At 43.1% G+C, this 24,128-nt stretch overlaps 2 protein-coding genes across 2 annotated transcripts in view; one reads left to right on the top strand and one right to left on the bottom strand.

The window, feature by feature from the left end:
• The window catches only part of POC1A (POC1 centriolar protein A), a 99,872-nt gene extending 98,915 nt beyond the window's left edge, over window positions 1-957 (bottom strand). The window contains exon 1 of the mRNA XM_077325828.1: window positions 857-957. The gene's annotated coding sequence lies outside the window, so the exon portion shown is untranslated. The remainder of the gene's footprint in view (window positions 1-856) is intronic.
• A 7,955-nt stretch (window positions 958-8,912) lies between these two features.
• ALAS1 (5'-aminolevulinate synthase 1) lies at window positions 8,913-23,195 on the top strand. The gene is made up of 11 exons (XM_077325829.1): window positions 8,913-9,067; window positions 10,427-10,645; window positions 12,141-12,356; window positions 13,206-13,355; window positions 13,472-13,694; window positions 14,482-14,666; window positions 17,823-18,002; window positions 18,091-18,255; window positions 19,664-19,932; window positions 20,540-20,702; window positions 22,894-23,195. The coding sequence occupies exons 2-11, from the start codon at window positions 10,447-10,449 to the stop codon at window positions 23,052-23,054; spliced, it is 1,911 nt and encodes a 636-aa protein (XP_077181944.1). The 5' UTR covers window positions 8,913-9,067; window positions 10,427-10,446; the 3' UTR covers window positions 23,055-23,195.
• The last annotated feature ends 933 nt before the right edge of the window (window positions 23,196-24,128 follow it).

A 24,128-nucleotide genomic window follows, 5' to 3' on the forward strand; every position in this document is an offset into this window, starting at 1 on the left:
GTACGTTGGGTGTCAAGTTGCCGCTGACTCATGGCAACCCCAGTAAAGGGTTTTCAAGGCAAGTGGGGAGCAGAGGTTGCCATTGTCTTCCTCTACAAATTCTTCCTAAGGAGTCTCCCATCCAAGGACTGACCCCTGTTTAGCCTCTGAGATCTTTCTTCCCTCTACATTACACAGGCCTACAAATGATGTATTTTCTGTTTTTAAAAAGCTTATTTGGGATCAGACCCAAAGATCCATTTTAACATTTGCTCATTGTTATGCTCCTCTGCCATTGGCATAACCTAATGAATGACCTGTGAAACCTTGTCTTAGTACAAATGGAAAACTATAATCCCACAGATAACTTTTTATGCATCACACCCACAACCACATGTTGTTGTCAAGCAAATTATGTGTCCTTCTGGTATAAGAGTGAAGCCAGCAAAAGAAGTGGCGGGAACAACACAGCCACAAAGATGCAAAAGGTAGTCAGAACTTATTTACTTCAGTCTAATATGTGTCACATTCCTAATCTCTCTGAGCCACTAATCTTCAGGACTGGAACCCAGATGGGACCAACTCATTGTCAGCCAAATGAGTTATTATCATTTTTCACTCATACCTGATTGTTTTATGAACAACTGTTCCACAAAACTGCTTGGATCAACAATCCAGTCAAGAGTCATAACATCAAACAGTCAAGAGTCATAACATTGCTGTCGATGGCGTTGAAATAAAAATGCAACATTTCAAATAATTTATTTAAAGTGAGTCCCACTATACTTAAAATAACTATGCATTAGATTTCAGCTTCAATCCAATTGGAATATATATCTATAAAGATACCTTTCCATAGGAAAAGCGATCTTCCTACCTCCAAGTAAGTCTGGTGTCAGTGCTAGCAATGGAACATACTGCTGTGCGGTCCCTTGTAAGGGAACACAGGCAGCTCTGTAGTCCCACAACCAACACAAGTTCACAGGTCTCTCCTGAGTCTCTACCCACCCACTAGAGATTTCCAGAGTTTAAGCAAAAGTGCCTTTTTGGCAAACCCCAGTGGGGGAGGGGGGAAATTACTACTGCTTCATGTTCAGTAATTACTTGGGCAAGACGAGTACATAAAACCTAGAGGTAAAAAGCTTAACATCCTCACCTCTAAGGCCTCCAGGCTCCAGCTATAACAAACATTAAAGGGGCCGACATCCTCTCTGGATTGCCCAACGGGGAGGGCAGCAATGTGATAAAGTTGACAGAATAACATTTGAAGCACGCCAGACTGTTTGTCTGCTTCAAGGAGGCATGTGACTGGCAAAACAGGTGACGCTCACCAGGCGCAGTTGTGTCTTACCACTGCTGATCTGGCTAAGAGTAGCAAAGTAGAGCTGCTCCTGCAGCCCCTAATCACAGCTGCATATGTATCTGATAAAATCAGAAATGTTCAATCTCACAGTGGTCCTAATATTATGCTATAGAAGAAAAAACTTTGATGGCATCAGAAAAACAAAGGATGCCAAATTGTTTCTTAAAATACCCAGATACATACTGAGCTGATGTACAATTTATAAGGAGATTGCAACAGGAAAACCACCTATGTGGTTGAATAACAACCCCCTTGAACCCTAGTTCTGTAACACCATCGTGGTATCTCTCATACATACATGGCAAACTATTTATAGGATCACAAAATTAGGTCTGCTTACTGAGGCCTAACCATTGTCTCAAGATTAATTATTTAACTAATGTACTGGCAGACAATTCTCTCACTGGTACCATTCTGCCACTGAGATATTCCCATGTTTATGCCATGGTCTTTGATTTGTTAAACCTTCATTTAATTTTCTGCCTAGACAGCTTCTTGTCCTTTCATAATAAAAACATATACATAATTATATATTTATTTTCAAGCCCTAAATGTTGGAGATCATATCTTTTCCACAGAAGTTTTTGAACTGTTACCATCTCATTCACTGAACAGAATTCATTTTATCCCAGAGGTGTCAAACTCATTAGTTACAAGGGCTGGATCTGACATAAATGTCACTTTGTTGGGCCAGCCCACACATCCCATAAAACATAATGTCAGGCACTGGAGATATAAATTTTTATAAAGGACACAGGCAAACCCCATTCATGATATCAGATTCAGATTCAAACTTTATTACAGTCGTTCAGACCAAGTTATATGAAGTTAATACATAAAAGACCAAAGGAATATGGCTGTTTAATATAATACAATTTAAATCAGATCATAAAATAGAACTTAAAATTATGCTACTTTAGAGCATCGGATTTTTATGGCAGTGGGACAAAACTTAGCCAGCTGAGTTGTCACCTGGGGGGACTCATCACTTAGCAGCCTCTTTGCTTGATCTACATCATGATGTTCATGATATCATTTTTTTGCTCAAAATACAGACATGGATAAAACATTAACCCTGGTAAGCTCCAAGTTGGTGTGTCCTCATTAACCCGCACAATGAACAGGACACAATGATGGATGGGAGAATCCTGCATGCTGCTCCTGAGTTCCTCGGAGGAATGGCTGGGGGAAAACATTCTAGATGGGTTAGAGTGAGTAAAATGTTTGAGAACATTTAGTCTGGCATATGATTAAATACAGAGCTTCTCTCTGCTGCTAACCCCTTAACTCTTGGTTTTCAGGTCCTATTTTTCAAGCCTCCTTCTCTCAACATCCTACCCTCTCCCATTGGTTGCTCTTGAAGAAGGGTGGAACCTAGACTGGCCATTGCGGGGAGTATCTTACATTGCCATACAATTTACTTTTTGGTATATATAGCGCTTTTAGTAGATGAGTCATCTTCCTTGCAAGTAAATAACATCATTTTTAAGCATCTCCCCCATATGTCCAGCCTCAACAGCAGTCTTATATGATTAATCCTTTTAAGTCAAGACAGTCTCTTAGGTGGGTTGGTCATGATTTTAAACATAGATAATACAGTCTTGTTTGTAGTTTGTGAACTTTATTTTATTATTTATATAATCGCTAGTTTGGCTGTAACATTTTATAACTTTAAGGAAGAATTTTTTAGAAATAAATCAGATCGAAACAAATCAGATCAAAGACTATAATTATGTTATCGGCTGGAGATCTTCCCCATTATGCATGTACAATAGGTGAGTGTCTATAAATGTGAAAAGTAAAAAACAAACAAAACAAAAACAAAAACAGAAGAGCCTCTTGTGGCGCAGAGTGGTAAGGCAGCGATATACTGTCTGAATCTGTCTGCCCATGAGGTTGGGAGTTCAATCCCAGCAGCCGGCTCAAGGTTGACTCAGCCTTCCATCCTTCCGAGGTCGGTAAAATGAGTACCCAGCTTGCTGGGGGGTAAACGGTAATGACTGGGGAAGGCACTGGCAAACCACCCCGTATTGAGTCTGCCATGAAAACGCTAGAGGGCGTCACCCCAAGGGTCAGACATGACTCGGTGCTTGCACAGGGGATACCTTTACCTTTACCTAAAAAAAAAACAGTTCTGAAGGGTCACTAAACCAGTCCAATATCAAGAAAACCTGGTTTCATCTTTTTTCCCTTTTATTGAATTATTTGTTCCAGTTACTTTTCAGATATTAAATCCAATTTGTGCTGGTTTGCATTTCAGGAATGGAACATTTGTTACATCTCTATATGCTTGGCATCCCAAAAAGCAGGACCAAAACCAACCTTGTGGGCAGGTGACCCCTTTCTAAAAGGGCTGATTTAAATGGGATGTTGGGAATTGCTTGCCTGTGTGATATGGCATGTGTCCAGCATCCCAATGAAACTGGGCTCTCAGCCATAACATGTGCAAAATTATCACAGCAGAGGATCTGTAGCTTAGCCAAAGATTATGCTAACATGCCCAAGTACAAGATAGCACATATAGCAGCCAAGTATAACCAAACAGTGGCCATGTGCATTATTGTATGGGTAAGTTCTTTTTTGCCTCTCCAAGTAACATTTCAAGCTTAGTTTAATGGCTCCAATTTCTAAAAAGGCATTTGTGAAAGAATGTATATTAGCCAACTTTGATCTCATCAAATTTGAGAGGAATATTTACTCTTGATTGATTTCTATGGGAGTATGTCAATAAAACATCATCCTTATCCCATGCAGTTATTCTTCACTTAGGCTTACAACAAGAAAAGGGCTGTTCTGTTGACCTCTGTGGGCCTTTTTATCAAGAAAACACAGAGAAGGGCAAGTCCTACAGAGGCTGCAATCCTATACATACTTACATGGGAGTAAGCCCGCTGAATACTTGAGGCTTTCCTCTTGAGTAAAAATTGATAGGATTGGGTTCTGGGTTCAGTGGGATTTCATCCCAGGTAAATGCCAGGCTAGCCTGATCTCATCAGACCTCAGAAGCTAAGCAGGGTTGGCCCTGGCTAGTACTTGGATGGGAGACCTCCAAGGCAGGGGTAGTCAACGTGTGGTCTTCCAGATGTTCATGGACTACAATTCCCATGAGCCCCTGCCAGCAAATGCTGGCAGGGGCTCATGGGAATTGTAGTCCATGAACATCTGGAGGACCACACGTTGACTACCCCTGCTCCAAGGAACACCAGGGTTGCGATGCAAAAGCAGGCAATGGCAAACCACCTCTCAAGGTCTCTTGCCTCGAAAATCCTCTGGGGTCACCATAAATCAGCTGTGACTTGACAGCAAAAAAAATGTTGAAGTATATACTTTTAAATTGGATAGTAGCCTGCATTTCTGTCAGATTTGACTGTTCAAAGTTGACAGCCAAGTTTCTTGTCTCCAAAGGGTGGGAGATGTACCAGGATTCTCAGAGACTGCTCAGTTACAGGCAATAACAGAAAACATATCAAAGACGACATGGGGGATAGGAAAGATCTCCTAACAACAAAAAGTAGGTCAGACTAGTCTTTTTTAGACTACTAGTTGTCTTTATAATCACATACTACAGATCTCTGTCTCATAAATCTTACTAGGTCAATGCTGCATTAGTATTAGGTCAATGCCAAACCTAAACCCAAGCTAGATTACGTGCAGGGCTAGAAATTTAGGGCACAGCCTTGGTAATCTTAGCACAATTGCACATTATGTGTAGTTCCATGTTTTCCTCCAATTAATTTTAATAAAATATAGCCTTTGGGTGCTGTGATTTTAAGTGGTACCAATTGGGAGAGTCAGCTAATACCTAGCCTTTTCTTCTCACTCCACTTAATCGCCAAAATGTTATTAGCCCAAGTTGTTTTTACTCTTAGGCCCTCACAGTTTTTTCTATTGGGGGAAATCTGAGGGTAAGGTAAAGGTAAAGGTATCCCCTGTGCAAGCACTGGGTCATGTCTGACCCTTGGGGTGATGCCTTCTAGGCAGACTCAATACGGGGTGGTTTGCCAGTTCCTTCCCCAGTCATTACCGTTTACCCCCCAGCAAGCTGGGTACTCATTTTACCGACCTCGGAAGGATGGAAGGCTGAGTCAACCTTGAGCCGGCTGCTAGGATTGAACTCCCAGCCTCGTGGGCAGAGCTTTCAGACGGCTGCCTTACCACTCTGCGCCACAAGAGGCTCTTATCTGAGGGTACACATCTTTTAAACCAGGGCTTTAAATACCGTATATACTAGTGTATAAGCCAAATTTTTCAGCACAGTATTCACACCGAAAAAGCTTATATGCGGGTATATATGATAATTGAAATAACAGCCTGCTCCCAGCCAGCCAATTGTTACATTGCTTTGCAAGCGTCTTCCAAGCTGATGTTTGCACTGGCTGCTTGTAAGACAGCAACAGTTTGACTGAGGGACTCTGATCTTTTTTTTCCTTTTGCCTTCACTTCTTCCTAACTATTCTTTTGGTTTCTGTGGGTGGGATGGGTTTTGGGAGTGCTTTGGGATTTACTGTTCCTCCTAATATTTATTTCTTCTTTTTTTCTGAGGGGCTGCATTGTTTGCCTTTTCTTCTTGGGGTTGTGTTTCTTTTAAAAGCTGATTTTTACAGTTCTTTCTTTGTGTTGATCTTTTCAGTTCTTTGTTTCAGTGTTTTGTTCTGGGGGGGGGACACTGTAGCTGTATTTAGAGTAGTCCATTCTCCCAGTTTGGCAGCTGTTGTACTTGTTGTAGGAGGTTGCCAACTTTGGGTACTGTTGTTCTGCTCTGGTTTCCTGGCCCTCTTTTGCACTTGCAGAGCTGGTTTACTGTTTTTCTTTGAAAAAAATATTCAAAAACATTTAATAATTGGTGCCACAATTAACGTAAATTTACCAGTAACTGCTGCATTTCCCACCCTCAGCTTATATAAGTTTACCCAGTTTTTGTGGTAAAATTCAGTGCCTCATCTTATATGCGGGTCGGCTTATATGCGAGTATATACGGTACCTTTATTTGATATTGCTCATCTTTTACAATCTTGTGCCAAGCTTGGGTTCTGTGCCTGTCTATCACATAGCAGGAAAGAAAACAGCAGTGTGTCAAAATAGCTATAGATATGTCAAGCGCCTGCCAGGGTTTAGAAAAACTGAGTTTCTTACCTGACTAGAAGGAAGAAGGAAATGGGTGAGATTAATTCAAATCTAGCTATTTTACCAGACATCTGATGTTAAATGGATTTTAAGGACTTTAGTTAGCAACTGTCTTTTCATTTAACTCAGTGCACCTAGATTCTATCTTGCCTCGTAGAAATAAAGTTTAACTTGAAAGAGCCTGCCGCAAGTCCTAACCAACTGCCCTGCCCCTTAGCATGCTTCCAAGCAACATCCATGATGAGTCGGTCTCAGGCAATCCACAAGAGGAAAAGATAGTGGCAGCAACAGTAAAGGGGGACAAAACAAAGTCTAGTCTTGCCCTACCACATGACTACAACACTCCTCTTGCAGTCAACTCAGCAACTCAAACTGGCATTGTATATCACAACTCAGTTGTTACGAAGAAATAACTAGAGTGTGAATACTATTCCCATCCCACAGTAATTCCACCAAGCTGCCCATCAGTTACTGAGTTCAATTCGAGATAAAAGCTACCACTTACAAAACCCTCCAAGGTTTGCAAAATCCGCAGGATAGTTTCTCCTTTGGTATTCCACCACAACAACTTCACTCATCTGATTATGGTTTTCTCCAGGTTCTGCCCTACAAACACATATGATCAACACCAAAAACTGCCCATATGTATGCATTTCTGTTTTGTGGCCACCCATCTTACAGAACGGTCCTCCTACAGGACGGTCCTCCAACGCAAGCAAATACAAAAATTGGGAATACAGGATGGGGAGGAGACACATCTGATAAGTGAAGTTTATTTAAACAATTGAAGCAAACAAAGCCACTATGGAAATACACAGTTAATAAACAGGGAATAATGTGTAAAAAAAAATCTCATTCCTTTGGATCATTGCTGAAATCATGTGTTTTTATTATTGGGCTTATAAGTACTTGGAACCCTTGATTCACTGACATTGATGTCATGGTGGGATCTTGCATGCAAAGACTGGGAAATAAGTCTCAAACCCTTGCTGGCTAATTGCCTAGATTCCTGTACTTGAATGGGGGCAGGGAGGGAGCTGGAGCTAAGACTGTTATTTCCTTTCCTGCTTAAGGATCCTGTAACTTATGGCTAACTTTTCTGTTTTGCTGAAGCAGAGGCAGCCAGTTGTTTGCTTATTTTAAGCACAATATTTAGGATGCCCTATGCATTGGAAAACTGCTTAAGTTGTAAGGCTCAGCCAAAAACAAATAAAAACCCTACAAGAGTGGCAGGTTTTCTCCCAAGGGCAGGAATTAAAAACAAATTTAAGAAAATAACAGGTATTTTACATTGTAGTACCCTCTCAGAACTATCAATCAAATACCACATCAAAGAGAGGAGATATTTAGTCTCAATTTCTAATAAACTGACTGGAATTGGGGGATTCTCTGTGATCAAGGGAATGTCAAATTCCAAACAGATGCAGACAACCCCCTCTTTGTTTGCACCTGGCCTATAGTACAATCTTGGTTGATCTTCAAAAGTGAGGAATGAATACATGAGAAAAAGCCAAAGCCACTGGGCACTTATAAGTCAGAAATCCATCAGTAATAACTGTGCTGAGAAAGAAAGCCTACCTAATTTCTATTTGTTCTCCACAGCCCACCCATTTCAAAGGGCAAGCCACTTGGAACAGAAACTCCCTGACAGGCTGTCTTTCAAGGAGATCACATACCAATCATGACACATCTCATTTTGCAGCTGGTGAAACCATAATCAAACCTAGTGTGCCTAAGAACATGTGCAGAAAACCTTTGTGAGAAAACAAAGAGGTCCAAGATGAGTGGTTATGAACACTTGGGCAGAGCAGCTAGATTTTAAAGAAGAGGCAATCATAGAAATCTAAATCATAAATAAAATAAATAATCAACATGCTTCCTCTCTCGTTGCCACTGCCTTTCAGAAACCTGCCGAGGGTGGTACACAGGTTTGCTTGAGCCAGCAAAATTTGTACAAAGACTGGGTCAAAGAGCAAACCTAGCCGCTCCCTGCTTCTCCTCCATTTACTGGCATTCACTGGTAACTGTGCTTTCCACGAGGCGCGAAAGCCATCGGGGGGGAATGAAGCCAGGCAAAAGTACAACTCTGCCACATCGTGGAAACCGAGTCAGGAGCCTGGCCCAAACCGGGCAGCCCTACTGATCAGCGCCGGCCTGCAGAAGGAAAGGTGCGCTCCTACACACGCTTACCTGGGAGTAAGCCCCCCCAACCCCCCCCCCCCCCGAGGGATCGAGTTCCAAGAAGCATGGGCAGGACTACGAAACTGGGCTGCAAACTGGCCTCCTCGGAAGGCGCAGCACAGAGGAAACCCGCACGGCAGGGCCCCGCGTCGCTGTCCTACATAACCGCTGGCCGGCCAGAAGGCGAACGCAGACTGAGCAGCCCCTGGGGGCGGGGGGAGCAGAGCCCGGCCTCAAGACCGCCTCTCGCGCACCTTCTCTGGACGAAGGACGAAGCGGCGGCTAATGCGCCTGCGCAGCCAGCGGGGCTCTCCGGTGCGCCTGCGCGAAGTGGGGTAGTCGGTGGCTATATAGGCAGTGGCCGGAGCAGGTCTGAGGGACCGGAGGGAGCTGATCGGAGGAGGAGGCCGCGCGGCGTCGGTAAGGAGGGCGAGGGAAGGCCAGCCCGGGAGCGCGCTCGGTGCCCCCGCGGCCATCCTGAGGCGGAGGCCCAGCCGCCGCTTCCCGCCTCCTGACCTTGTCCCGGCCGCCCGGGGCGCAGGCAGGCAGGCAGGCAGGCAGGCAGGCAGGCAGGCAGGGCGGTGAGAGGGAGCGGCGGGGCTCCGTGGCCGCTGGATGGGCCGGGGGCTGCCTCTCCGGCAGGCAGGCAGGCAGGCGCGGAGGCGGGCGGGAGCCCGTCCTCCTGTCTGGCTTCAGCTGGACACCCTTGTCAGAGGGAGCCATTCCCTGGCAGGCTCCGCGGCCGCAACGTCCGGGGCCATCTACGTCTGGATCTCCCCCCCCCTCCCCTCCTTAATATTGGGGGCTTCAGACCGAAGTCGTTTTGATTGTCCTGCCCACTGAAGCCTCCCTACGGCTAAAAAACTGTGTCTCTCCAGCAGCTGGTGTCGGTTCTTGTAGGGAACCGGATGAGACGTTATGACGACACTTCTTCCTGCCTTCTCGCTTCTGCCCCCCGGCCCCGGTCAAAACTTTTAATGGCCCCAAGCAGGCTGACTGATCTAGTGCTGCATAAGCCCTGGTGGTTCCGAGACCGCCTCGTCTCATCCAAATGCATGAAGTGTGGCCCTCAGTGGATGGATGTCTAGATGGGATAGCACCTCGTTCATGAATTGAACAGGACTCTAGCCCGCAAAAGCTTGTGCCACAATACATCTGTTATCAAGGTGCCATAGCAGCCTTCGTGGTGCTTCTTTCAATAGACTAACATGGCTACCCTTTGAGAATGTGTTAATTTCACTCTCTGCATGGGAAACAATGAATTAGTTATTACACCAGGATTTTAACCCATAACCTTTGTGTTGCCAGGATGTTGCTTCATACATACCGAGCCTTCTTACCTATTCCTTAATGCCTCCCTGTGCTACTCTCTTGCTCCTGTAAAAGCTGCAGTTCTACTGGAACTGATGAGCTATGTGTATTTATAATTTATTATAATCTCTAGGTTGGACCTGAAGTACTGTAAGTAGAATGAAACTCGTGGCACATCACTCTTCTAACTCATTCCTTTTGCCCTGAGAGCCCTCTAAAATTCTGCTCTTGGGGTCAGAGGATTTGCACAAGGGGGGTTTGCTAAAAGTAGCCAATCTCCTTGATGGAAGAGTTATTCTGCTTGTATAAGAGGTGACATGCTAAAAGTGTATGTTTGGATCTGATATGTTAAGCCGTAAACCTAATATTGAGGTGGCCCTAATCTTAAATAGGTTTGGTATGTTGTCTAATCAGTACATCTTCATAGGAAGTTAATACTATGTTTTTCTTTCTTTCTTTCTGCTTTAGATTCCTTTAGAAACCTGAAAATGGAAACTGTTGTTCGCCGCTGTCCATTCCTGTCAAGGGTATCCCAGGCTTTCTTACAGAAGGCTGGAAAATCCCTTCTTTTCTATGCCCAGAACTGCCCTAAAATGATGGAAGTTGGGACCAAACCTGCTTCACGTGCCCTGAGTACTTCACTAGCTCACTGTCAGCAAACTGAAGAAACCAGCTCAACCACTGAGAGTAAGGGTTAAATTTTATATTTTGCCATGGCTAAGAAAAAAACTTGAGCTGTCATAACTTTTTTTGCAGGGAGGGGGGGTTTTCTAGTGCATTATGCTAACTTCGCTGTACATAATAAACATCCTGGAGAAATGTCATATCACTTTAATAGTGGTAACAGAGTGTTTCTGTTACTAATAGTTATATTTCCTGTAATGCATGCATGAACATACTTGTTCAGCAACTAATTGAAGCCTGTAGTTTCTGTAGTATAGTGATTATGTTGGAAATACCTGTAATACATGAAAAAAATTAACTTTGTTTTGGAGATAGGCATAAAAATGTTTATTGTTTTAAGGCCACAATGTGTTTTGCAATATTTATTTTATCTTAGAAATGCTGAGCAATTTGAACTTTGAACACTGCATTTCCCCTAGTTTTAGAGGCCAGTTATATTATGGCAGCCCTCTTTCGGTTCTAAGAACAAAGGTGAAGACTAATATAGAACTACTGTTACATAACAGTGGAAGTTGTTCAAGATAATAATTGAGACTACATCAAATGGAAAACACACAGCATAGTTGATATGATTGTACAGTGCTTTACTTTTCACCCCCTTTCAAATTTTGCTGGCTCTGCAGTCCGTGTCTTTAATTGCAGGTTTTGTAGATCTTATTGAGAGTGTTTTTCATCAGTGCTTTGAGAAGTAGCTTAAGGCAAGAACTTGGCAGGAAGGAAATTTTTGGAATCAAACTCCATTACTTAACTAGAATGTAATAATTGTGTTAAATGTTCTCCTGAATAACTGGAATGTTCAACATACAAACAGTAGAACAAGGTCTGTGTTCTGTGAAGTGTAGTATAATATCTAAAATACTGAACTGAGCTCTGAAATTCCTTTTATTATGATTATTATGATTATTATGATTATTATGATTATTATGATTATTATGATTATTATTATTATTATTATTATTATTATTATTATTATTATTATTATTTATTCCCCGCCACTCCCTTGCAGCTCGTGGCGGGTTACAACATCTTAAAATCCCCATTAAAACTCCATTAAAACAATAATTACAATTTCAACATTACTAACATTACCAACATGGCAAGATCGGCAAATCAACTTCCCCCCTCCCACTACTGGCGGGTGGAGAGGGGATCCTGATGGTTTACTTCGGTCCTAGTCCCAAATCCCGGGGGGGGGGGCATAGGTCTATGTTGTCTCCTCATCATGACCATAGATTGCATAGTAACCATGAAGTCATTGCTAAATATACATTTTGACTGGGAAAACTTAAGTGTGCTTCTTAGGATGGCTTAGGCACCTTTAATTTGTGTGTAGTATATTCTTCATTGAAACCATGAGATTTTAACTCTTGACATAAGTGATGGAGCAGATGAAATAATGTATTACATATGTTATTCATATTGAAGACACTACAGGCATACATAGAACTGTCAAAACAAGTGCCTTGTATCTCCCTAATGTCTTTCTCTTCAATTGAAGAGGCCAAAAACTCCTCAGATGTGACTCCACAGAACAGCAGCAGCTCCCAGCTTCCTGCACACCACCCACCTCCTACTAGCCAGAGTGCTATCCAAGCCACTGTGACTAAGTGCCCGTTCTTGGCAGCTCAGATGAATGAAGGGAACAGTAATGTTTTCTGCAGAGCCAGCCTGGAACTCCAAGAAGATGTGCAGGAGATGCAAACTGTAAGAAAAGGTATGGGCTTTTCTGAATACTTACAGGTTCCTTTAGTGTCCGCTCAAAACATGCTCCAGAGAAAGAGCTGGACAAAAATGCATGAGATAGAACACATACAGAGTTTTTAAATAGACACTACGTAAATACACCATTGACTTGGAGGGGTTTTTTTTTTTGTTTGTTTGTTTTGACGGGAATTTTTGGTGGGTTCTATGTAGGTTTGCCTCTTGTTTTATTTCAGGCTAGTTTGGGTGCCAAAGCAACAGGAGTTTGTATTAAAATATCGAAATCATATTTCTCAATTTTTTTAAAGCTCGGCATATTTTAATTCTTAAACCAGACTAAATCAAATATATTTCTTTACCATATATTTTGTAGACAGGATTGAATAGAAGGTATTGATAGAGAAGTGACTGCAAAAAACAAAACAAAAACCAGTTGCCTGCACTAAATGTCTGACTGCCATGAGACATGAATGGAATCACAGCAGCTTTGCTCTCAGTTTTTTTATATACATCATAATGCCAGAGAACTACATAGGAGCAGATGGTGAGGGGGGACATCAGTATAGTCCTAAGCAGCTGATTTTATAAGGAATTGTAACTTTTCTATAGCTCTGATTAGCTGATAAATTAGTTCTGCATTGCCAAATTCAGACTAGTTAAGTTATCCACTTATTTATTCATTCATTTTATTTATATACTGCTCACTCTGTTAATAAGACAAGAGTTTTGAAGGCTGCAGTAAAGATAGATATCAGAAACCTTTATTGGCATAACAAACTACAATCCAGGGAGTAAAGAAAAAATCTGGTTTATTTTTGAGCTATCCTATAACTATTTTTAAATACCCTCTTGCCATATCTAGAGTTTGCCAAGACACCAGAAAATACTGTGGAGATCAACACCAAGATAGATGGTGAAAAGCAGAATGGTTTGCTGAAGAAATTCCAGGAGATTGTGTTGAAGCAGAGACCAGAAAGAGTATCTCATCTGCTTCAGGAGAATTTGCCAAAATGTAAGGTTCGATAATGTTCAACTGTTGAGTAGCTGTCAAAGCTTGTCTCTGTTGAGTCCTTTGTTGCACATTTCAGGTTTAATGTCTTAATGTGTGCTAATATCTCTGTTTTCTAGCTGTTTCTACTTTCCAATATGACCAGTTCTTTGAGAAGAAAATTGCTGAGAAGAAAAAGGATCACACATACCGAGTGTTCAAAACCGTGAACCGAAGGGCCCAAATTTTTCCCATGGCGGATGACTATTCGGATTCCCATACTAGCAAAAAGGCCGTGTCTGTCTGGTGCAGCAATGATTACCTTGGGATGAGTCGTCACCCTCGAGTGTGTGGAACTGTAATGTAAGCAGTCTTGTTGAAAGTAAAATGGTGGCTAATTGCAGGGTGTCGGCTGTCCAAAGTGTGGAAATGTGCACTATTCCAAATGTGTATTACAAGATTGAATTTGTGATGGGTTAGGTTAGATGAGTTCCCATTGAATATTCAAGTACTATTGTGTGTTAGAAACAAGCTTTGAGTGTCTTTTTCTTGCACCACCACCCTCATCAAGAAGTCTACTATGAATTAGTGCAGTCATCCTGCCATCCTATTCCAGGCAGTTTCTTCAAACCACAAGCACCACACAAGCCCCAAAGACCATTGCCGCATGAACAGCATTGCTGATCCTACTATTCTTTTAATGATAAACCTATTTGGATAATAATTTAACCAGCCAATAATTTTCTAGTTAGTGGGGGGTTCAGTTGATTTTTCATGACAATAAATGCTCCTGTCTTATTTATGAACTATTTCAAGGGTATCTGAAGTAACAGAGGCATCAAGCTGCTCAGTACTGAGTCAGATAATTGGCTCGTCTGCTACGCTTGACACTAATTTACAGTCGCTGTCCAAGGATGTCCAAAGATCTTTTAGATCGCCTGATCCTGTAACCAAAAATAGAGATTGAAAAATTGTATATGCTTTCTGACCAGCTGCCCTTCCTCTAAGATGGAAAATAGATTGAAGGATTGAAAATTAATTTAAACTTGGATCAAATAATAAAGGAATTTTCCCTGCATAAACTGGAATGCAACAGACTTGCAGAGTTTTTTCCAAGCAGCATTAATTCCTGTTTGAATCTCCCTCACAGGGAAACACTTAAACAACATGGGGCAGGAGCTGGAGGCACCAGGAACATTTCGGGTACCAGTAAATTCCATGTTGATCTTGAACAAGAATTGGCTGATCTCCATGGAAAAGATGCTGCTCTGTTGTTCTCTTCTTGCTTTGTAGCTAATGATTCAACACTCTTCACATTAGCTAAAATGTTGCCAGGTAAGAGCTTAACTTGTTAGTGTTTTCTGTTGTGGTGTACAAATCTGCCTATAATCGTACTGTATTATTTCTTATTCGGCTTCATCTGAGGCAAGCACTGTCTTAGAACTAAATGTGGTTCTGGTAATTATCCGTGCAGTCAAGATAGGGTTTATGGTTGGTGTCCTCTGGTTGAAACAGGATGGCTAAGACAAAATGCTTTGAGTGGTTTTGATGTAAGCAGAATACCCCCTCCCCTTTTTAGCATCTGAGATACAAAATGTAAAAACATTCTAGTCTACTTATTCCTGTTAAAATAGATATCTAAAGCATATGGATCAGCTGTTCAGGGATTGTTGTCTGTGTAATATGTAATAAGTACCCAAACAATCTTGGAGTAGTTCTACAATTTCCACATGTTAGGTAGCCTTAAGGCTAGACAGTAATGCATTCTACCTAGGTCCGTCCTTGACAACAACTTGAAAACTGCAGGTGGTATAGAATGCTGCAGCTCACTTACTATCAGGAACGCAGCAGAATATATGCATGCTACATCTATTCTGCAGCAATTCCATTGATTACCAGTCAGTTTCTGAGTTCAGTTCAAGGTGCTGGATATTATATATAAAGTCTTCCATGGACTAGGACTTGCTTATCTACAGATCTGCCTCTATTGAGATGTTCCACCACAACAACTTCGTTCATCTGAGTCCAGTCTTTTCAAAGTGACATCCTACACTTGGGTTCAGCTGCTCATACCCAACACTCTCCCACTGAAGGTCCTCCCATGATTCCATCATTGTACAGAATGGGCAGAAGAGAAATGTGCAGGAGGGCACTTCATAAAGGGGGGAAAGGTGTAGTTTTGTCTGAGTAATCTGAAGGTGTTCCATTGCATTATTAATTGTATATGTTGTATTGTTTAATTGCATTTTTAAAAAAGCTTTGCAGGAAAAACAGCATCTAAATAAATGATACTGTTTTTTTTAATAAATTTTTTTTTAATACGGATACTAGGAAATAAGCCCGCTGCAGGCTTAATGCAGCGGGCGCTAGCGGGGCTGGGGAGGCGCGGTCCGGCGGCGCGGGCTACCTTGTGGTGATGGAGCCTGGGTGTGGGCGGCTGGGTCGGCGGCAAGGCGGTCGGTGTCTGTGGTGGAGGGTGGGAGGGAGGGAGGGAGGGCGGGCCGTACGGCCACGGGGCAGGGCCTGGCGCTGAAACCGCTGTCGCGGCAGCGGGTGGGGTGGCGGTGCGCTGCCGTTGGTGTGGTGGAGGGCCAGGCATCGCGGAGGCTGTGGGCGGGCTGCGGCAGCTTGCGGCGGCAGGGTGCATCACAGGGCAGCGGCCGTCCAGGCCGCATTGGAGCGACGAAATGGCGGCGAGCAGCGGCAGGTAGGGAAGCTGGAAGGGGGGCGGTTCAGTCCACCGGCAAGGGGACCAATCACTAGCTGCGCTGTGCGAAGCGCCTGCCAATTGGGCCCTCTGAGTGTCAGTCTGGAGGAAAGGGCCTATGGGAACCCTTCCTCATCACGGATAGGGCCCACCCTCGGAGCCCTTAACCGATTATTTAATCCGCTCCGCTAGGAGCGGGTTAAAGATATGGAAAAAGTACAAAAAAAACCCACTATTAGTTACAATATCACCCCTCCCTCTACCCCCCAGAGTCCCCATTTGCTTGAAGTTTCATTTTGCCAGATGCTCCAGAGAAGATTTCCACTATTCTTGAAATTTTTCTATTGGTTTTCTGTTGCCTATAGATGTCAATTTTACCTTTTTAAATAGCTCAGCAATTTTAATTAATACTTCACCACATATGAAAAGCAAAACAACAAAACAGTATAAACTTTATCCCAGTATCTATAAAGAGAAAGGAGAAAAGGAAAACCCCACTTTGTCATGACATTTCCAACACTTATAATCAGATCACTTTGAAATCTTTGCAGTTACTTTGGGTATTATATACCATCTATGTAAAAGTATACAGAAAAAGAGTAGAAAAAAATTCAAACACTGTTTTCCCCCTTCCGCCCCTTCTTACCTCCCCCCAATCTTCATCGCCCCCCCAGTCTCTTTTTCTTGCTTCAAGCCGTAATACAAATAAAAACTCCATTGTTACCGAGATTCTTCATTTGCCATAAGTATAAATTTGTTGTCCATTATATCAGAAAGTTCCATTTATTCCTTTTTAGGGGGGTCTCATATCGAGGCTTACTGCACGTTGTTCCCCTTGTGACAAGGCATATCCTTGAACTAAGAAAACAACTACCTCCTGCATTTTTTGTGATGTTTTGATGATTTCCCCCCGTATTGGTAAAATTAATTCCAGGGCAAACAGAATCCTCTGTGGATATCTTATACTCTGGCCAATTAGACTTTGACGTAAAAAATGAAATTGTGCTCTTTTCCACAAAATATCCACCGGTAAATCTTGAGACACCCGCACCACCTGATCTCCAATCCAGAGTGGGCCAGCAGGTTTTTTTCTGCTGGAAGACTCTTTTTTGATTGCTTTCTTTTGATCGATTCTTACGTCTTGTAGCTTTGGAATGGCTATGTGCCTTTTCAACATTGATGTCCTTGTCTGGCAAATACTGTGCAGAAGAAACAAGTTCTTGTTGCCGGTCTTGTCTTTCAAAAGTCTCTAACACTCCTTTTCCTGCCTCCAAAACTTCAAGCTTCTCTTCTGCTTGCAGTTCTTCAATTCTGATCCCCTGATCTTGTAACTGACTAGTGACAGTAGCTGTCTTTAGTCCATTACTTCTTCCTAGAAATCTCAGAGTGATGTTGCTGCTCCAACTGACCTCCAGAGTTACTCTTGCTCGCATATCTGGATTTGAACTCAAAGTGTTCCCTAAGTATTCCCAGCATTAGAACTTGTTGAAGGCCAAGAGAATCCTGATTATATTTGGGTTGCGGCTTAGGGTTTGGGTGAATCCCTTTTAACAGATGATAGCTATTAAAGTGAGCAAAATGAGTGTCAGAGTTCTAGTAGGGGATCACTTAATGGGTCGTCTGAAGGATGCACAAAATTCCTGTTCCCCATAGGCTTCTTTGTTCAGCTTACACCTAAACATCAGCTGGTTTAATGAGCTGTCTCCAGTTAATGAGTTGTCTGTCCAGCTATAAAAGATCACATTGTAAGTGCGGTCATTAAAACCTTTTGATTGTCCCCTCAGGTTGTGAAATCTACTCAGATGCAGGAAACCATGCTTCCATGATTCAGGGGATTCGAAACAGCAGGGTGCCAAAGCACATATTTCGCCATAATGATGTTGGTCATCTCCGAGAACTATTGAGAAAATCAAATCCATCTACTCCCAAAATTGTTGCTTTTGAAACTGTTCATTCAATGGATGGTAAGCTTGCTGTTATACACGGCTTCTTAAAATTTGAGATGGTATGACCTGGAAAAACCAAATGCCGATGTTCTGTATGTTCTCTTAGGTGCTGTCTGTCCATTGGAAGAGCTTTGTGACATAGCTCATGAACATGGGGCAATTACCTTTGTAGATGAAGTACATGCTGTCGGACTTTATGGTGCTCGAGGTGGTGGCATTGGTGACAGAGATGGTGTGATGCATAAAATGGATATTATCTCTGGAACACTAGGTATGAGCCCACTGTGCTGTTCAGTTTAACATTAAAATAGAATAGCTGAATGAAGTGGGGAAACACCACATTCTGAAGATTGCTTTCCTGGGAGAAAGCCAGTAGACTCGAGTAGAATTTTGAGTAGACCTGCTGAGGATTACTCTCTAAATTATTCAGCCCGACTGTAAATGAAACACCACCATTGCAAGGATCTCCTCTTTGTGATTAGTTCTATAGTACTGGCAGCAAACTGCGATCTGTATTTTAAGAACAGGTTCTATCAGGAGATATTCCTGAGGGTTGCATCAAACTGAAAAGCTGCAGTTTTCAAAAGGAAAGAAAGTGCCATGTGGAGAGCTGGTAGATAAGGTTATATAATAATATTAAGACCCAGGTTCTTTGTGTAGCAGATTAAAGTACTGCTATTGGTAATGTTTACACAAAATATGCTGCCCAACCTTTGCAGTTCTTCCTTGTAAAGTAACTGCAAACTATCTCTGGAATTACACAGCTAATTTCTATCTGAGCAGAACTAGTAAGCATTTATTGTGTTGTGCTAATATTTCCTTTTCTATGGCTGAACTTGGCCATGTGCTTCAGTATCCCATTTAGTAAATAGTTCCTGTGGCTAATCTTGCTTTAAGGGCCCTCACATGAAAACCACACATGCATAAAGCTCCAAAAGGTTTTATGCCAGCTTCACCTTCACCCCCACTTATGGGTTTCTGTTTAGACAGGAGGGGTGCTTTGTGTGTGTATATCTTGAACATCGGGCTCACTAACTCGCTAAGGGCTAAGTGGGCAAAGAGTAGGCGTGGCCTCAGACAGGCCACACCCACCAAGATGGCCAGGGGCTCTCTGCTGGCATCGCTGGCAGTTTGCCCCTGGACACTCCCCAGGACACATGTAAGTGCCCTGTTGGCCCGGGAAGCCCTCATGCTGCCTCGCTAATGGGAAGACCAGTGGGAGGAGGGGGGCTTTCCCTTCCTTCCTGGGGCCAGGAAGCCTCCTTCCTCCCCTCCAGCCTGCCTTATCATTTTAAAATGGTGCAACGCTCGGGAGCCCGTTTGCGGGCACAGGGCCATTGCAAATTGACAGGCAAGGCTGGCAGGGAGGAAGGAGGCTTCCCCCTCCCCGCCTGCCCTGTCATTTTAAATGCTCTCCCTTGTGACCTTCCCCTCTCCCTGCCCGAGAGCCACGCTAGCGTCCGCTGCATTTCAGGATGCAGCGGGCTTTACAGCTAGTGTATATCTTAAAATACAAACTTGGAAGGGTTGCCCTACAATAGATGTACTACCTCACTTCATATAATGTGTAGTTATTTTCTGTGAAGAGCTAAGAGATGCTAATTTGTTGTTGAGGGTTTAGTCAGTACTTAACTAACTGGAAGGAAAGGGTTAAATAATGGTGGTTTTTGTTCCCTCAGGTAAAGCATTTGGCTGTGTAGGGGGCTACATTGCAAGTACAAGTTCTCTGATAGACACTGTGCGTTCCTATGCCGCTGGCTTCATTTTTACCACTTCCCTGCCACCCATGCTCCTATCCGGTGCGCTAGAATCTGTGAAGATTCTAAAAAGTGCGGAGGGACAAATTCTTCGCCGCCAACACCAACGCAATGTGAAGCTCATGAGACAAATGTTGATGGATGCTGGATTTCCCGTTGTGCACTGTCCCAGTCACATCATTCCAATCAGGGTAAATACTGGAGGGGTCTAATTTTGGAAAGTAGAAATCTTAATCTGTTCACTGCATAATAATTTTTTTGTTTTATTGCCAGATTCTGACACTTGGAAGTTGAGGCATCAGCTCTGTAAAATACAAGGGTTTACTGTGTAGAAGGCATGGGCAGGGAAAGGGGGACTATGGCCAGCCCATTCTGCCTTAATGGACTGTTTGGGGCATAGGAAGTAGAGCTACTTGGCACTGATTGGAGGACAGATAGCATTTGTATGCTGTAGAAACTGGGAGTGAGACCGTCTAAAAACATCCTTTTCAGACTCCCTGGCAACAAGCAGTTGGTGACCAAGCCATTTGCACTCACTTATCACATGTTACTTCCCCCCCTCTCTTCCTTTGTGTTCTTGCTTTCTCTGCTCTGCTTCTTGACCTTTCATTCTAGCTTGTATCTGTGTGAGTGGTTAATGGTTCACACACTGGGCTGCATCTGCCAGGTGCTAGCCCCAGTGCCTAAAACATTTGGTGTTTTGTAACAGGAGGGTTTTGCTAGTACAGGTAATCATGCTTGATAGTCTAGGACTTCTTAGCCTTGTGCTTGCCTTGTGTGTAATCTTGCTACTTTTAGGTTGCAGATGCTGCTAAAAATACTGAGATCTGTGACAAAATGATGAGCCAGCATAGCATCTATGTCCAAGCAATAAACTACCCTACTGTCCCACGTGGAGAAGAGCTACTACGTATTGCCCCCACCCCTCATCATACCCCACAGATGATGAATTATTTTATCAGTAAGTTTAAGGAAATCTTAACCACATTAGTAATTTGTGTGATTTTTTTGTCATTTTGAAAGGATACCCTGATCATATTGCTATTCCTGATCCTCAAGAGAAATACTGCACTTTGTTTTGCCTCCAAAAAGAATTAACTATTAATGTTAGAAGGATTTGACAGCTAACTAAAAAGACCTTAAAAGATAGTGCCCTAAGTTGAATTTCAGTCTTCTATGAAAAGTCTATGCATTTATACTAGAATGGTCATCTTGAAGAAGAGTTAGTTCTTATATGCTGCTTTTCTCTACCGAAAGGAGTCTCAAAGTGGCTTACAATTCCCTTCCCTTTCCTCTCCCCACAACAGACACCCTGTGAGGTAGGTGAGGCTGAGAGAGCCCTGATATCACTACTCGGTCAGAACAGCTTTAGCAATGCTGTGGCGAGCCCAAGGTAACCCAGCTGGCTGCAAGTGGAGGAGCAGGGAAGCAAACCCAGCTCACGAGATTAGAAGTCTGGACACCTAACCACTACACCAAGCTTGGACACTGTAACATGGGAAGCACTAATGCTAGATTATTCTCCCTTCTATGTATTCTATTTCTGTCATAAAGAGGATAGAAATTAACTATTAATTATTAATATATATTAATATATAAATATATATAAATTATTAATGATAAGACTAAACACATACGCAATCTAGGCCTTGTTCTAGCGGAGCTCTTGGCTGTACACAACTTAACACTCTCAGTTTAAGTACCTATGTGACAAAATGGCATATGAGCTGTCTTCTCTGTAGAACACCACATGTGCCTCTGGTTCCATGTGTATTTACTGTTGCCAGCACTGTGTCCCCAGTCTAGGATTAAATGGAACTGAATTTTGAGCACATGGGTGGGATCCAGAAATCTGTCACCCAACAGTCACCAGTCTTTCCAGTTTGACATCCATCCTCTGTGCACGCACACACACAACACCACCACTCTTTTTCCCTTTTGAAGTACTGTATTTGCTGGCGTATAAGACTACTTTCCCCCCCTGAAAAACATGCCTCCAAGTGGGGGGGTCATCCTATACGCCGGGTGCACTTCAGTTGGGATAGACATAGCTGCCCATAGTGGTCTCCCGATGCCCGCCCACCTCATTCTACATACCATCTAGTATCACGCGGTATCCAGCGTGGCCGTGGAGGGTCATCAGCAAGGCTGCGGCGAGCATCAGCAGCGAGACAGGGGTGCCAGCCTTTTCGGCATGACTGGCCCGTTCTGCTAGGCACTCCGGCCCGCCCCTTGTCTACTTGCGCACTAGTGCCGGTCACAGGGAGATGCAGGGGCAGGCCGGAGGCGCTGCGGTCGTGCTGCAGCCGTACAATGGTGACAATGACAGTTACTGTAATGCAATGTAACAAACTCTATATTTTGAGTGGAAATGTTGGGGGGTCGTCTTATATGCTGGCAAATACGGTATATTCCCAGGACCTTGGGATCTGCATGGTGTTAATACCAGTGTGAATCGATACACAGCAGTGTGGAAGGGGCCGAGTGTCCCTCTTCTGTGAGCAGAGCTGTGCTGACAGAGGAGGAAGGGAGCAGTTTCACCCCTCCCAACCCTCATATAGATCTTGTGATCCCAGGAATAAACTTCTGGGTTGGAAATGGCTGTATGGGGTGGGGGGAGAGCTTCAAGATCATTTGCGGATCTCGCACCACATGTGCTGCTAGACTGTGTGTGTGGCACAGTCTACCATTAAACAGCCTATAGGCCTTTCAGGTGGTAAGTGCTGGAGCTACTCTGCAGCACCTGAATGGAGAGGATGTGGAAATCTAAAGAATAAGTAAGACATGTGCTGAACAGGAGTTTCCTTACTGCTCCCTCAACTCAGTGAATACTGTCTGCTGAAGAGAATCATGTCAGACCTTTCGGTTTAGAAGATCTCAGTAAGAGGGTTATGTCCTTTACTGTTTTGTAATAGTAAGCCTCAGACCATAATTAGACAGTAGCCTTTTTAAAGAGTCTAGTGCTTCATTTTATAGATGCACTTATTTGTTCTTTAAAAGCCAGCACTGCCATAGTAAAGAACAGTTATTAAGAACTAAGCAGCCATTTGACACCTCAGAAACCTTGTTACGGAACTGTGTCTTAGGGAGTCAGTGCTGACAGTATGTAAAAGCATACAAGAAGTAATCCTGCTTTCCCTTTTTCTTTGCAGATAATTTACTAGCCACCTGGAAGCTGGTGGGCCTAGAGCTGAAGCCCCATTCCTCAGCGGAATGCAACTTCTGTAGGAGACCCTTGCACTTTGAAGTGATGAGTGAAAGGGAGAGGTCCTACTTCAGTGGAATGAGCAAACTTGTTTCTGTCACTGCCTGAAGCCAACGATAACTGCCTTCTGTGTCTACAACTCTAGTATTCAGCTGTTCACTGTATTCTGTTACTGGCATACTTCTTGCATTTTAATCACTTGTCTAAGTATACAGCTTCTGAAAATAAACTTTGAGATGGTGTATACAAGTTCTGGCTTTCACATTGACTCTTTTTCTAAACCCACCTTCTTAAACAAATAGTGCCAGAATAAAAGGAAAACCTGCTGCAGCCCCTTGTCTTTCAGCTCCGTATGGAGTAGGATTGGAGTTCCAAGGTGGCCATGACCATGAATTTCAAGAGAAGGGGTTTATTGCTTCTCCCTCTACTATCCTAAGTAAGCTAAAGGCAGTAAGGAAAGATACATAGTAGCACCCTTATGAAAATGTATGAAAGCTAAATAATTGTGGGTGGTGTTGAAGGGGAAGAACAAGTTTTTCTTCTGCGCAGAGCCTTAAGAAACATTGCCAAATGAACAGACTTAATCTATAGATATCCAGTAAGGGTATAGAAAGAAAAAGTACAAGGATAATGCTGGTTAGGTGCACAGAGCTCTTAGAACTGCTGGTATTCTCCTCTTCCCATCCACTGTCAAATCTAAGTTCCCAAAGAACTGACTGGTGGCAGTAGTACAGAGCATGGGCTTTCAGAAAAGCTGACAGCAGGTGCAGCCCAGGATCACCAGCAATGGTCTATCTCCCTTTAGAATTCAGTACTGGCCTTTGTGGGCATGCATACAGTTATGCAAGGTTGTGATGGCTAGATGAAGCAAGCATACAGAGCAGAACTTTTCTAGGAGTGGGATATTAATGCTGTCAAAAAGCAATTACCCTGGTTTTCAATGCAGATGTGACAGACTGTACTTTTTAAAAGATAAGTATTGTACAAACAGCTGAAGGACAGTGAAGGGTTCATTTTGCACAGGCACAACCTAGAATGATAAGCTGCTCCAAGCAATCTGATTGGTTAATATCAGCTGAGCAGAGAGAAGAGAGCTGGAGGCTGAGGAAGAGAATTTATTCAGAATTTAGCCCTGACAGAGAGCAGTTTTAACACAGACAGGAGATCTGGGGAAAGGGGCAG

Source organism: Paroedura picta, chromosome 3, assembly GCF_049243985.1.
Source record: "Paroedura picta isolate Pp20150507F chromosome 3, Ppicta_v3.0, whole genome shotgun sequence".
Lineage (NCBI taxonomy): Eukaryota > Metazoa > Chordata > Lepidosauria > Squamata > Gekkonidae > Paroedura > Paroedura picta.